This window comes from Sminthopsis crassicaudata, chromosome 3 (genome assembly GCF_048593235.1).
Source record: "Sminthopsis crassicaudata isolate SCR6 chromosome 3, ASM4859323v1, whole genome shotgun sequence".
Classification (NCBI taxonomy): Eukaryota; Metazoa; Chordata; class Mammalia; order Dasyuromorphia; family Dasyuridae; genus Sminthopsis; species Sminthopsis crassicaudata.
In genome coordinates, this window is record NC_133619.1 from 329,539,206 (window position 1) to 329,552,433 (window position 13,228).

Below are 13,228 nucleotides of genomic sequence, written 5' to 3' on the forward strand. Positions count from 1 at the left end.
AACTCCTGAAATATATAAGGATATGAAACATTAAGTGAATTGCTATAGATTACAAAGTAAATGATAGTCATATTTGAGATTCAATCCCTGTTTCTCTGACTCAGAATCTACTATTCTTTCTAGTACAATATGAAGAATGTAACAACTGAGAAAGAAGAGAAAAATGATCATGAGGTTTCCAGGAGAAAGGGGATGTAGAGCTTTTTAAATGGAAATAGTTTCGTATCTTAATAGAACTCTAAAGGTGTCAGCAGTGAATATGCTAATTTTTGGATAGAGATAGAAGATAATAGTATGGTGTTTGGCAATTTCCTACTGAAGCTATGAAAGTGGGTTACATGTCAATCTGACATGACCAATTAAGCACTATGGTGTCTTACTTGGGAAATGTTAAGTCTGTTGAGACTTGATAAACCAAATGACAACTACTATATTTCTAGAGTTTACCAAGAAATGATTGATCCTAGATGAATTAATCTGTAATCCGTATCTGTAAATGTTACAAAATGATGAGAGGGAAATTGGGGAGCATAAATAGTATTTTCATTATTACCAATGTTTGAATATAAGGACTTTATTAGAGGAAGACAAATATGGGAAGTGAAGAGTTGATTGAGAAGATTATATCAGTACCGGACTTATCTTTTTTTCCCCCCTGAGGCAACTGGAGTTAAGTGACTTGCCCAGGGTCATACAGCTAGTCAGTGTTAAGTGTCTAAAGCTAGTTTTGAACTCAGATCCTTTTGACTTCAAGGCCAGTGCCTGTGTCATCTAGCTGTCCCTAGGACTTGTCTTTTTAGGTGATGAATTAAAATAATAGATTCTAGGCTCAGGATGGAGTCCATCTAATGAGGATAAAAAAGAATGTCCAGTGTCCATGCCAATAAGAGACTGGCCTAATGAAGAAGGTTTTAAACTGAAAACAGAAAAACAAAAAACCAAAACAAACAAAAACCAACTGCTCAGATACAACTGTTAGACTAGATACACTGAGAAGGAATTCGTAACTTTATTTTGTGTGCCATAAATTCCTTTTCCAGTCTGGTAAAGCCTTCCTCAGAAATATTTAAATTTATATAATAAAACATACAAGACTATAAAAAGAAAAGAATTATATTTAAACATAGTTATCAAAGTATCATAGACCTTAACTTAGGAACCTCTGCCATAGAATATTGAAAAGAAAAGAAAATTAGCAAAAGTCTAGTGATTTATAGAAATCAACAACTAGGGTGAAGGGCAGAAACTATATTTGTGGCATTGGAAGTCTCTATGCTAATGCACAGAATATAAGTATTCGAAGTTCAAAGTTGCTGTTGGACTTACAGGATTTTAAAAAGAGAAAGACAGGCCAGGAATGCTGTAAATGTCTAAGTCTTTATTATAAGACACATCTTAATGCACACAAGAAAAACCATTAGGCCTAACGTGAAACACCCAGTGCCTGGGACATAGGACAGTAGAGACAATTGAGGGGTTCAAGAGTCAAGATCTCAGTCACCTAGGGGGTAAAGATGTTATTAAGTCTCAGGCAAAGTGGGGAAGGAAACAATGGGACCCAGGGTTGGATATGATGATCTTTAGATAGAAGGAGGACAAATGTGGTCAGTGATGGAGGGACAGGTAAGCTCCCTTCTCCATGCCAAAGCAGCTCTTATGAACAAAAGCCATGGATTTTTAATGATAAAAAGATCTAGAGTAGACATGTCTGATTTTTCTCACCTTTACTGTCACAGGTAAAGAAATACTAGAATGATACAGCAAAAGTCATTTACTGGCCACCGAAGTCACAGAAGTTGGGAAGCTCTGTGGAATCAACATGGAGCTTCCGGTCCTCACTGATAGAAGATTCCAGAAAAGGGGATAAAGCAGGCAAAAAGAAAGACCATTGAGCTTCCCTCCTATTAAAAATACAACTAGAGCATTTTTTTTTAAGACTACAGAATTCATAAGAAAATCAATTAGAAATCAATGTAAGGAAGTTAACATAGTCTCATAGGTTGGCAAGATGATGCAACTCATGACAGAATAAAGTATGACAATGGGAGAATTTACCTTGTTATTAAGTAAAAAGTAAAAGAGATAGAAGAGTGGTGGCATCCTCTATTAAGAAGATATAGTTGTATGTATGTATATATCTATATATATCTATATATATATATATATATATCTATATCTATATACCAGCCAAATGGAGGAAATAAGATTGATAGTTTTAAAATTAATGCTATTTTAAAAAATAACACAGTTTTTATTTCTATTAATACACCCCCTACACACACACACAAAAAAAAAAAACCTTTCCTTATAACAAAGAAATACACTTAAGTAAAATGAAATATTTCGGTCATGTCTGACAACATATTCCTTATTTGCATCTAGTCTACCACCTCTCTGCCAGAATTCACAGGTCAATCCTCTGAAAACATGATTGGATTCCTGTATCAATATTGTGGTCATTGTGTAAACTTTTCTCTTGGCTCTGCGTGCTTTTGATGAGTGAGGTTTTTTTTTTTTTTTTTTTTTTTTTTTTTTTAAGAAAGTAATCTGGTTAGAAGGAAACTCATTGATGAAGTAAGATTTTTAAAAATCATAAAAGTAAATGAGTAACACAAGTAAATGAGTACACATACAAAAGAATGGTAGAGTTCTCTAATAATAGTGTTAGAAAGAATCAAACCCAAAATTAATTGAGACTTGGGAAAAATGCTAAGGACAGAAAAATGATACACACACACACACATACACAAACACACACACATGGATGGTTGCATATAAAGGCCAAAAGAAGATAGAAAAGGGATAAAATTATTGCTTGGAGTGAAAACAACAGAGAGAAAGTAAAAATACAAAATATCTACTTTGCTTCTTTTTTTCTCCCAGGGAAAAAAAACCAATCTTTAGAAACAGAAAGATGGTGCTTGCTTCGACAGCACATATACTAAAATTAGAAATAGAAGGATAAAATATAATTGTTAGGGAATTTAAACTTAAGGTAAGAGAGTTGATAGAAAACAGGACACTAATGGAGATCAAAATACAGTATTCCAAATGAGTGAGTCAAAATAAATCATAGACACCACTAAAATTATGTTAAAAGAGATTTATACCAAGATATATAGAACTGTAACAATTCACATTGACATTTAAAGTTTTATATCCAGCTAAAAGAAATCTTAGAGACAACTTCATGTCTGGACTTGGAGTTAAAAATTAGAAAACTAACTAATCAATGATCCAAAAAGAAGCCCCAAAGAAAAATAAAAAATCAAAATTGAGAGATGCAGAACAGAAATTTTAACAAACAATAAACACAAGATTTTGGGAAGGAAAAGATTAATAGAGGTTGGAAGAAAGATGGTGTAGTAGTAGAAAGCAATGTACTGAGTTCTGTTCTACAAACTTCTTCAAATAGATCTAGAAAATGTACCAAATGAAAAATAACAACAGCAACTTGAAATGTGGATTGGTCTTTCTATTAAAAATGGCTCAAGGAATACTTCTATACTCTCCATCCAGCTAGGATGAAGGAATGCTTAAATGGGAAGAATGGAAGAAATGCTTAAAAGGGAAAATGATTAAAAAGGAATATAAGAAAGATGAGTAATCCTTTGGAGCTATGAAATACATATAAGGATTTTTCCCAAAGAGGGGAAAAGAGGTAGAACAGGATCTGCTAAGACGGTTTCTGTTCCAAGGAATGATGAGGATCCACAACAAATTCCAGATGTTAGTCAGTCAGTCAATAAGGGGCCTAAACAAAGTGTTTGTGTCAAAACACTATCCCAAGCACTATAGATACAAAGGTCTATCAATAACATGACAAAGCACCTGTCAAGTCTAACTATGCTACCACTTCTAGTTATTCACATAAGGAAAGAGAATAGCCCAGAATGAATCTAGAATGCATTCCTAGGGATCAGGAAGTCCTAAACAAGACACTTAAGACACTATTGTCATAGATGGTAGTTTCATCATTACTGCTGAATTAAAATAAAAGCATCAAAAGAAAACAAAGAATTTGGGGAAGTAAATAACAGTTAAGAAGATTATGTCTAAGAATACAATTTGGATTTCTGTAACATTGCTTAAGATACAGGAATAACAGGTTTTGAGCCAGCAATGGAAACAATAACTGACTCTGAATGCCCTGCAATCATAATCATCAAACTTGACCTTAGAGATTAAAAAAAAATAATACCTCCCTTTCTGCTTTTTGGGAAAAAAGCAGGCATGGAGAATGTAAAATGTGTAATACTGCATATATACTGTCAATATCAGCCTCAGTTTTGCAGAAATGTCTTCCCCCCCCACCCTTATCCAAGTCATTCTTTATCCTTCTTAAAGAATTCAGTACCTGGGCTAATAGTTCTCTTTACCATGAGTTCAGCCCTTACAAGAGTCTTTAATTTATGAGCTAATATACCGTTAAAAAACTCTTGCATCCCAAATTAAATAGTATCAACTTCCATGATCATATACATTTACTCTATTTCAATCACACGAAATTACACCCTTGAACTTGCCATCACCCTCAAGTCTTCTACCCAAGAATTCTGAAATTCCTCTATCTATAATTTTCTATCACTCTCATCTCTTTCTATATGTCTCATTCCTCCTAAACCCATTTTTATTTCCACCATGATCATGTTCCTGTCTCTGAATGTTCTCCAAAACTCACTTCTACTGGCTTCATTTTTCTCCCTTCCTGATCTTAACCCCATCAACCAGTTCAACACTATTCTGCCCTCTTCAATTCCTTGCCCCCTCGTCCTATCTTCATGTATATACTTTACCAAAGTTTAGTTCTGTGTGCAATTCCAACTCTTCCACTATTTGGGGTCTTACTCACATGCTGCTATCAATATTAAAAAAAAAAAAAAGCAGTGAAAGTCACCAACTGATTGGATCCACAATAAATTCATGTCATCAACTCTCAACCAGAACCTCACTATAGTAATGCAATTTCTGTTTACTAATTTGCCTAATTCATCCTCTTCCCAGAGCAATTGTTCCAAACCCTTATTTTCCCCTTTCCCTTTCAATCTTCCCATTTTCTTTCCCCCCAACTGAAGATGTTTTCTTATAGAAAAGTGAGGCCATCTACCATAATCTACCTCTTTTTTTATTTTCTCCATTCGACTCACCTTTCCACCCTTTACCCCAACCCTAACATCATCACTTATTTATTCTGGTATCTGATGAAGAGACATACCTTCTCTTCCACAAAGCCAACCTTTCTACTTGTTCCTTTGATTCTACTTTTTCCCCATCCCTGGCAGATTGTCCCTTTAGGTATCACCCTCATCTCACTCTTTTATATTCAGTTCTCTTTCTTCAGTGACTACTTCACTGATGGCTACAAGTATCCTCATGATCTAGAATACCACAGAAAAATAAAACAAATATAAAATAAACATAAAAATAACAGCATGCATTTACTGTTCTATGTTTTGTAGTACTCTTTTTGTTCAATTTAATATAGTTGGGTACAGCAATGAATTAGAGTGCTAATCCTGGGGATTCAGGAAAGTCTGGGTTCATTTTTGGCCTCTATGTTTGTGTTATTTATTTAACTTCTGGCTGCTTCAGTTTCCTTAACTGTAAAATGTGGTTAACAATGGCACCTACTTTCCAGTGAGAATCAAATGATATTTGTAAAGCAGTGTATAACATATAATATAGAGTCTAATGTACAGCAGATGCTTAATAAATGGTTACTTCCTTCTTTTTTGCCATCTTTCTTATATTCTCAGTAATTCTTTATAACAGTTAGGAAAGTTATTTGGGGTTATTTTGGATGTGAAAAAACTTGTTTCTGGAAAAAGTCAATTAACCTGCTCAGGGTCACAAAAATTTCTGAGGCAGGATTTGAGTTTTCATAACACCTAATACAGCACTCTATCCATTATACCATACTGTCTTTACATAAATATGTAATTTATTGGCATATAAAGGATGACGATAGCATAAATGAGTTCAGAGATACTAGAGATTTATGTAAGCTAAAAATACTTCATGACATAAGAAACACTTGAATCTACTACAGAGAGTGAATATAAAATGAAAAGAGTTAAGGACTAAATCTTGAGTCATGTATATAGTTAGTAGATGAAAGTAGATGAAAAAAAAAGACCCATTGGACGATACAGTGAAAGAGTAGTGATTAAACTAGGAGAGAAGCTAAGCAAGTGTAAGTGGACAGAAGACAGATGAGAAGGCTGTTTCAATAATCTTGAATACCACAGATTTCAAAGAAAATGAGGACTGCTGAATTGATTTAGTGATATGGGGGGGGTCCTTAAATTTTGAGAATGTTATTTGAATGGAGTGGGAAAAGAAGTCAGTTTGCCAAGGGTGTGGGCAAATCATTAGATTTGGAGTCAGAGAAATTGAATTTCAATTCTGTGTCTATGTCAATTCATGTGTCTGTGTGTGTACCTCTATCTCTGTCTTTCTCTCTCTGTTTCTCTGCCCTGACCTATCTGTCCTTTTTAATATACTTTGTTTAATGATTAACAATACCACATATAAAGTTCTCTCCTGGTCCTCTCTTCTATTTCTAGCTTCTTTCAGCAACCTCAACAGTTTTCATAGGCTCAATTATTATCTCTATGAAGATAAATACAGTCCAAGCCCTTATCCTGAGTTTTCTTCCTATACCACCAACTGTTTGTTAAATGTTTTGAACTAGATGGTAGCCACTTCAAGCTTAACATGACCAAGACAGAATTCATTAGGGTCTCCCTAAAATCTACCTCTTCCCACTAACTGTGGATATCAGCCAAGACTTGGTCCTTCATTCTTTTCACTTTATACTTACTCTCTATAAATTCAAATCTTTCTTCCAGATTTCCCTATTTCTTGATACTTGTAGGCACCCAAGTATGCTCTCTCCATTAAATATCTCTGATTCTATCTCAGGCTCTAATCACCTAAAACACAAATCTGTTTAGGTAACTAGCTCCCCTCTTATTAAGTTGCAGTGGCTTCCTATTGCCTCTAGGAGTAAAAAATATCTCCAGAACCTTCACTTTCTAGTTCCAACCTACATTTCCAGATTTGTATTGTTATTTCTCTTTACTTGTTATATTTTAAACAAATTGGTTTATTTCCTGTTTTGCACATGTGACATTTCATGTCTTATCTCTGTACTTTTGCCTGAACTATACTCTCTCCTCACTTTTGTCCTTTAGAATGTCCAGCTTCCTTCAACACTCAAGTCAAATGCTTTGTCTTATATGAGACCTTTCCTGATCCCCTGCCCTTCCTTCCTCCCCTGCCTACCCTCAGAGGCTAATCTTTTCCCCAACTCTTCAAATTACCATCAATACACCTTGTATTTACTCACATGTGTACATGTTATATTTCTGTATGGTAGGCAAACTCCTTGAAGTCACTTAAAGGCAAGGGCTATTTTGTTTTTATCATTGTATTTGTATCCCTAGTAACAAATAATATTTGATAAATGTTTTTGTATTGATTGATTGATTGTTAATGGATAGTGTGGCCATGAGTTAAATTTTAGTTGACATTCTGGTACATTTCAGTTGATAAGAAGCAATTGTCAGTGAAGGTGGGAGGTGAGAAGAACTGACTAAAATAAAAATCAAATTCTAGATGGCTATTCAGGAGAACTAAAAGAGTGTAAAGGGATTTTCTGGGATTCTACTAATCTCAAGGAATAGAGCAACCCACCTAGTTGATCACACAAGCCTAGCTGTTAAACCCATTGAGATTAACTGAAGGAAGCACAAAATTCAGGTGTCATATCCTCAGTTGGACCCCAACCTTCCAGAGAGGGTCTGGAAAGAATCAAAGAAACAGTAAAGAGAGAGCCATAAAGATCTACCATGGAAACATAATCAGACATACAACCGGTGAAAAGAACTGGAGAAAAAGTATGATTTGTTCCTTCTCCTTCCCTACCCTGCCGGCTACTTAACTACTTCAGTGAAAGATTAAAACACATCAAAAATCAACTACTAAAGAAATTAAATGAAATTTGTATTTAATCCAAATGACATTGAGGACCCTAACACTTTGCCTTTCTAAGGTAAAAAAAAATAATTAGAACCATTCAATTCCCCCTTCCACCATCAATTCAAGGATACCACAAAACTGAAACTTATCTGTCATTTTAGTTTTACAAGTGGTTTGTGATTTAAAATCAGTAAAAAATTACAAAATTATGTATATAACCATAAAACTAGAAAGCATGTCAAGACAGAACTCTCTTGTTGGGATGTCTTTGTTTGGTTCTAGGTCCATATCTTAAAGGGTTCTAACCTGCTATTGGGAATTTTAAATTATATTTCAATGTTTCAATGGATCCAAAGTCAGATTGAAACTGTTTTAATTGCAGTGTCTTCTCACCTTCTTCCTTTCTTATAATTTGGTATGTTGAATTTGACTATTCTAAGTAGCTAATGGTTTGATTAGCCATATGTAGCTAATTTGATATCGATTTTCCTTAAGAATTACCCATCTTTTCCTGTCAATGACATAGTCAATTTCAATTTTGGTGATATTATTCAATCCTCACTACCTGTAACATTTTCTACTCTCCTCTTAAAGAAAATATTTATGACATACATATATAATTTTATAATTATATGAGTAATCTACCAACTCTTATGTTTTTAATACCAAATCATCTTTTCCAACCCTTTTTTTTTTTTTTTTTGCCCTTCTACTCTTTGTTCACCTTCACTTTAAAATCATCAGTTATTGAAGTATACATTAATTTGTTTTGGAGAATGTGAAGTTTGTCATAGAATTTTTCCTTTCCTGTAACACCTATTAGTACATAAACTGCAATTATTTTCATGGCAGTCTTAACTGAGGTCATCATAAGCATGAGATGAAATGATCCCACAAAATTGAGTTTAGAAAGGACCAAATATGAAAACAATATCCAAATTAGAGCCTGGGAATAAGCCTTCCATCTTTAAGCAAAACCTCTTTCATGTTTTATTTTTTAAAATTTAAACAATCAAATTTATAGAATGTCAGTATTGATGTGGTTCCTCCTCCCCCCAAATATTTCAACTTCTTATTTATTGTTCAGTTATTTCAATTGTGTCCAACTCTTCATGACCCCTTTTGGGATTTTCTTGGCAAAGATACTAGAGTGATTTGTCATTTCCTTCTCCAGCTTATTTTACAGAAGAAGAAACTGAGACAAGCAGGGTTAAGTGACTTGATCAGGGTCACATAATAAGTGTCTGAGACCAGAATTGAACTCATGTTTTCCTGACTCAAGACCTAGCACTCTATCTATCCATTGAACCAGTTAGCTATCCCAATATTTCAACTTACTGTTTAGCAATCATGATATCAACTAGCAAATTGATTATATCTAAGATAAAAAAATAGCTACACTTGTGTGGGGAGCCATTTCTATATCAGCTGTCTATTCAGTCAGATCCCTGACAGTTAAAAAAGAGTGAAATGAATACTAAACTTGAAAAAAAAAAGATAAATATGAGAAAGTAAGTTGAAGTTAAAGAAGAACATGGGGAAAAAAGAAAACAGAATATGTGTAGTTTACAATTTTCACCATGGGAAGATCACTGCTCCATTAAAATACTGAAAAATACTTTTGAATTATGGAATAGAGGTAATTCTGAGCCATGAAGGGCAAACTTTGGCAAATCCCACCAATGTAGAAAGATTTAAAGTATGGGCCACAGTCTAATGGAGACTAATTTGTTGTCTAAGCAGCAACATAAAGAAATTTGGAAAAACTCATCACTAAGGTCAGAGCATGAGAAATTCTTGAAGCCCATCTTCTAAATAATTAGTGGGGCTAGGATTTGTATCAATGGAGGGAGGGATCAATCCAATAAAATTATTGACTTCTGAGGCACTAACTAATTATTATATGTATTGATTCTATATACTAGATCCATTTTGCACATTAAAGCTCCATTCTTCTTGTGCTTCTACCATAATCCATAATAAATCTTGGATTCTTGATAGCATACCAGCAGAGAATATATTCAAAAAGGTCCTAACAAACTAGAAGGCTATATATGGACTAAATATGAACTATATGCTTTTCATTCAATGTCCAGACTACAAATTTAGAGAGTCTCATCCCACAAGGATAAACCCTAGGTGATGAATTTTCTGGCCTTTCAACTACCAGTCCCATTAATTGGTGAGGGAATGTCTGCGACTTTGCCCACTAAACACACTATATATTTCCTGTTGGTCCCATTCTTCATTTTCACATCTTGTAACATCTAGCCTTTCTTCTAGTCCTGCCCCACTGACTTACTTCTCCCCACATGAACCTTCATAACCTGGGCTCTCATAAAAGAAAGGAAATTTCACGGAGGGAAATTAATTCATTCATCTTTGGAGTTCCTGCCCTGAAATCTAACCTGACTGGTGACTAAGAAAGAACAAACTAGCTTACTTAACTGGCCTCACTCCTTGGAAGAGGGTAAGGAAGAGCACTATGCTCATCCTATTCACCAGACAATGTTTTGCCTTTACATCCAGCCATACAACCATCCACCCAGGCCCTCTTACTCTTCATCTCTCCCATCCCAATCTTTCACTTTGGATACAGTATTTTGTACTTTGGATACAGTAATCAAACTGATAGTACACTAATTCTTCTGGAAAGGGTAGGTCAGTTAACTTTACACATCATCTCTGTGGTTTGTCAGATGAAAACTCCCTTCCCTGGCCAGCACTACCTTGTATGCAATGTCTTTACCTTCTGGAATACAAATTTGAGTGCTAGATCTGTTTTTTTTTCTTTTCCATTTGTATCTCTAACACTTAGCACAATGGTTGGCACAAAATAAGTATTTAATAATTTTTTTCATCCATTCATTCATTATACTAGCAAAAGAATGTGATCTGTGTCAGTGGAGGAAACACTCAGACCAATGCAATCAGGTAACTTTAAATAATCAAATGTACTACATAAATATACACTGGAGATATAAGGAGAACCTTGTGTTTAAGTTGTAGAATGGTAATTATGTTTTATGAACTAAAAATAAACACTCATGGTCTTACAAAGGATATCTGCTCTGAAAACTATACTCTTCTTGAGATTGGGCCTATTCCAGAAAATCTATTATAAATGGTCTCTGTAGTTATTGGCTACTCTGCCAAGATATACTAATTGCCACAGTCAAAAGATTCTGGATTGAAAGCATTCTTGGAATATGTGAGTAAAAATTATTCAGGGAAAGAAAATTATTAATAATAAGGTACATGAAAGATTTCAAGTATGGGTCACAGTCTAATGGAGCATTCAGAAACAAACTAAAAAAAAGTCATTTAGTCATTTAGTATGATAGGGAAAGACAAAAATAAAACCAAAACCAAAACTTTGGGCTCCAAAATTTGGATATAAAACTAGAAACTCTTTTACAAAACAGATTAAAATATAACAATCCCATGATATTTTTAAATTTACTTTTCTTTACAATTTTCAATAAAGGACATTTATTTATCAAACTGCTTACCTTGTTTTCTTTACAGTGATGTTGCTGCTGAGTTTTTCTAATCGACATTCTCCAGTATCATGGTTAATAATCAAAATACATTCTTTTAGGTAAGGTTTCTTTGAGCCTTTGAAAACAGATACTGGTGGTGTTGAGCCCTATTTGAAAATGTTTAACTAGTTAATTAACATTTACATAGAACTTTAAATTTAATTTTAGAATTAGAAGTAACCTTACATGTAGCCTTCTTTTAAGTTTTTCCTACTTATCCTGTATACAACTTGTTTTGTATAAATTTGTTTGTATATTGTCTCCCCATAAGATTGTAAACTCCTTAAGGCCAGGAACTATTTTTTGCTTCTTTTTGTATCCTCAGTGCTTAGCATAGCTCTTGCTGCATGATCAATTGATTGATTATATCCACCTTCAATTCCTTAATTTTAGAAATGAAAAAAAACTTTCAACTCTAAAAGGCCCACAACTATCACCAAGCTTAACTCTTTCACATATTTGAACTTTTAATTTTTACTATTTCCCTAAAATGTAAAGTCCCATGGTGAAAATCTATGATGTCCATATAATTTAAATTGCAGAGAACCCAAATATAATGGAGAAATTACTGTAGCTATTAATAGGATATTAACATATTACAAATAATGACACTAAGAAGTTAGACAAAATATCACTAAGGAAAAAAGCCCAAATAATGATATCCACACAATATTAAAAAACCTAAATAGAAGTTTTCCAGTGTTTTGGGTAAATCTTCAGTGAAGGATATATGGGGGGATATGGTTAAGAATCTCACAGGATAAGAAAGCATAGCTCTAATGGAGAGAATATTCATATGGATGAGATCACTGATCCCTATCCTAATACGAGATTTTATCAAATCATAAAAGATAAAATAATTTACTTGTGCAGATGAATGGAAATGGGTATGTCAAAATATATGTGATACAATGATAATTACTGATGACTATAATAGCACTATTAAAACCCAAGTTGGCAGAATTCCTTTACTGACAAAAACCAGAGATCCTTGAAACAAATTCAAGTAGGAAAAAGAGATATACAAATTATACTACTATGTAGGGCAGAGAAGGAGGATACATTAATACAATGTCAATTATTATCAAAAAAAGGAAATAATATTTTTCTTTTGAGAGCCTTTTGATTTTTAAGTAGAATGGAAGGACTTCAGAAAACAGTACAAAACATATTTGATCTTATTCATAAAGACCAGGTGAAAAAGTAGTTATAAAACTTTATTTCCCTCATGTACTTTCCATAGTCTTCTTAAGATGGATTTTCTTTCTTCCCTAAAATTTAGTACCTAAATTTTGAATATTGGCCATTTTCCATTTATTTTTTAAAACAGTTTAATACAAACAGAGAAATTACCCAGAGATCTGAACATATGGAAGTCAGGCCATGCTTCCATAAGGATTCATCTCTAACTTCAATAATAGAGTATAATTCTCAAGATTGTGGCAGGCAATAGTTAAAATTTTTAAAAGTCTCTGTCAAGCTTTGTTGAAGTGCAGCATAGCAAAGTACTTTGAATAGGGGTAGATTAATGTTGTTACTCAATTCTTTCAGTTATTTGTGAACCCATGTTTACAGAGACTTTTTTGGGGAGCACTGTTTTTTGGGGATTTTTTTGCTGATGCAATTGGGGTTAAGTGACTTGCCCAGAGTCACACAGTTACTAAGTGTTAAGTGTCTGAGGACAGATTTGGACTCAGTTCTTC

At 33.8% G+C, this 13,228-nt stretch overlaps 1 protein-coding gene across 4 annotated transcripts in view; it reads right to left on the bottom strand.

Annotated features, from left to right (window-relative positions):
* The window catches only part of EAF2 (ELL associated factor 2), a 52,585-nt gene that overhangs the window by 27,304 nt on the left and 12,053 nt on the right, over nucleotides 1–13,228 (bottom strand). For 2 of the 4 annotated variants that reach the window (XM_074301354.1, XM_074301353.1), the window contains exon 3: nucleotides 11,496–11,632. In XM_074301354.1, coding sequence (XP_074157455.1) covers nucleotides 11,496–11,632 — 137 coding nt within the window. The remainder of the gene's footprint in view (nucleotides 1–11,495; nucleotides 11,633–13,228) is intronic. The other 2 variants (XM_074301355.1, XM_074301356.1) reach the window with 1 other exon arrangement.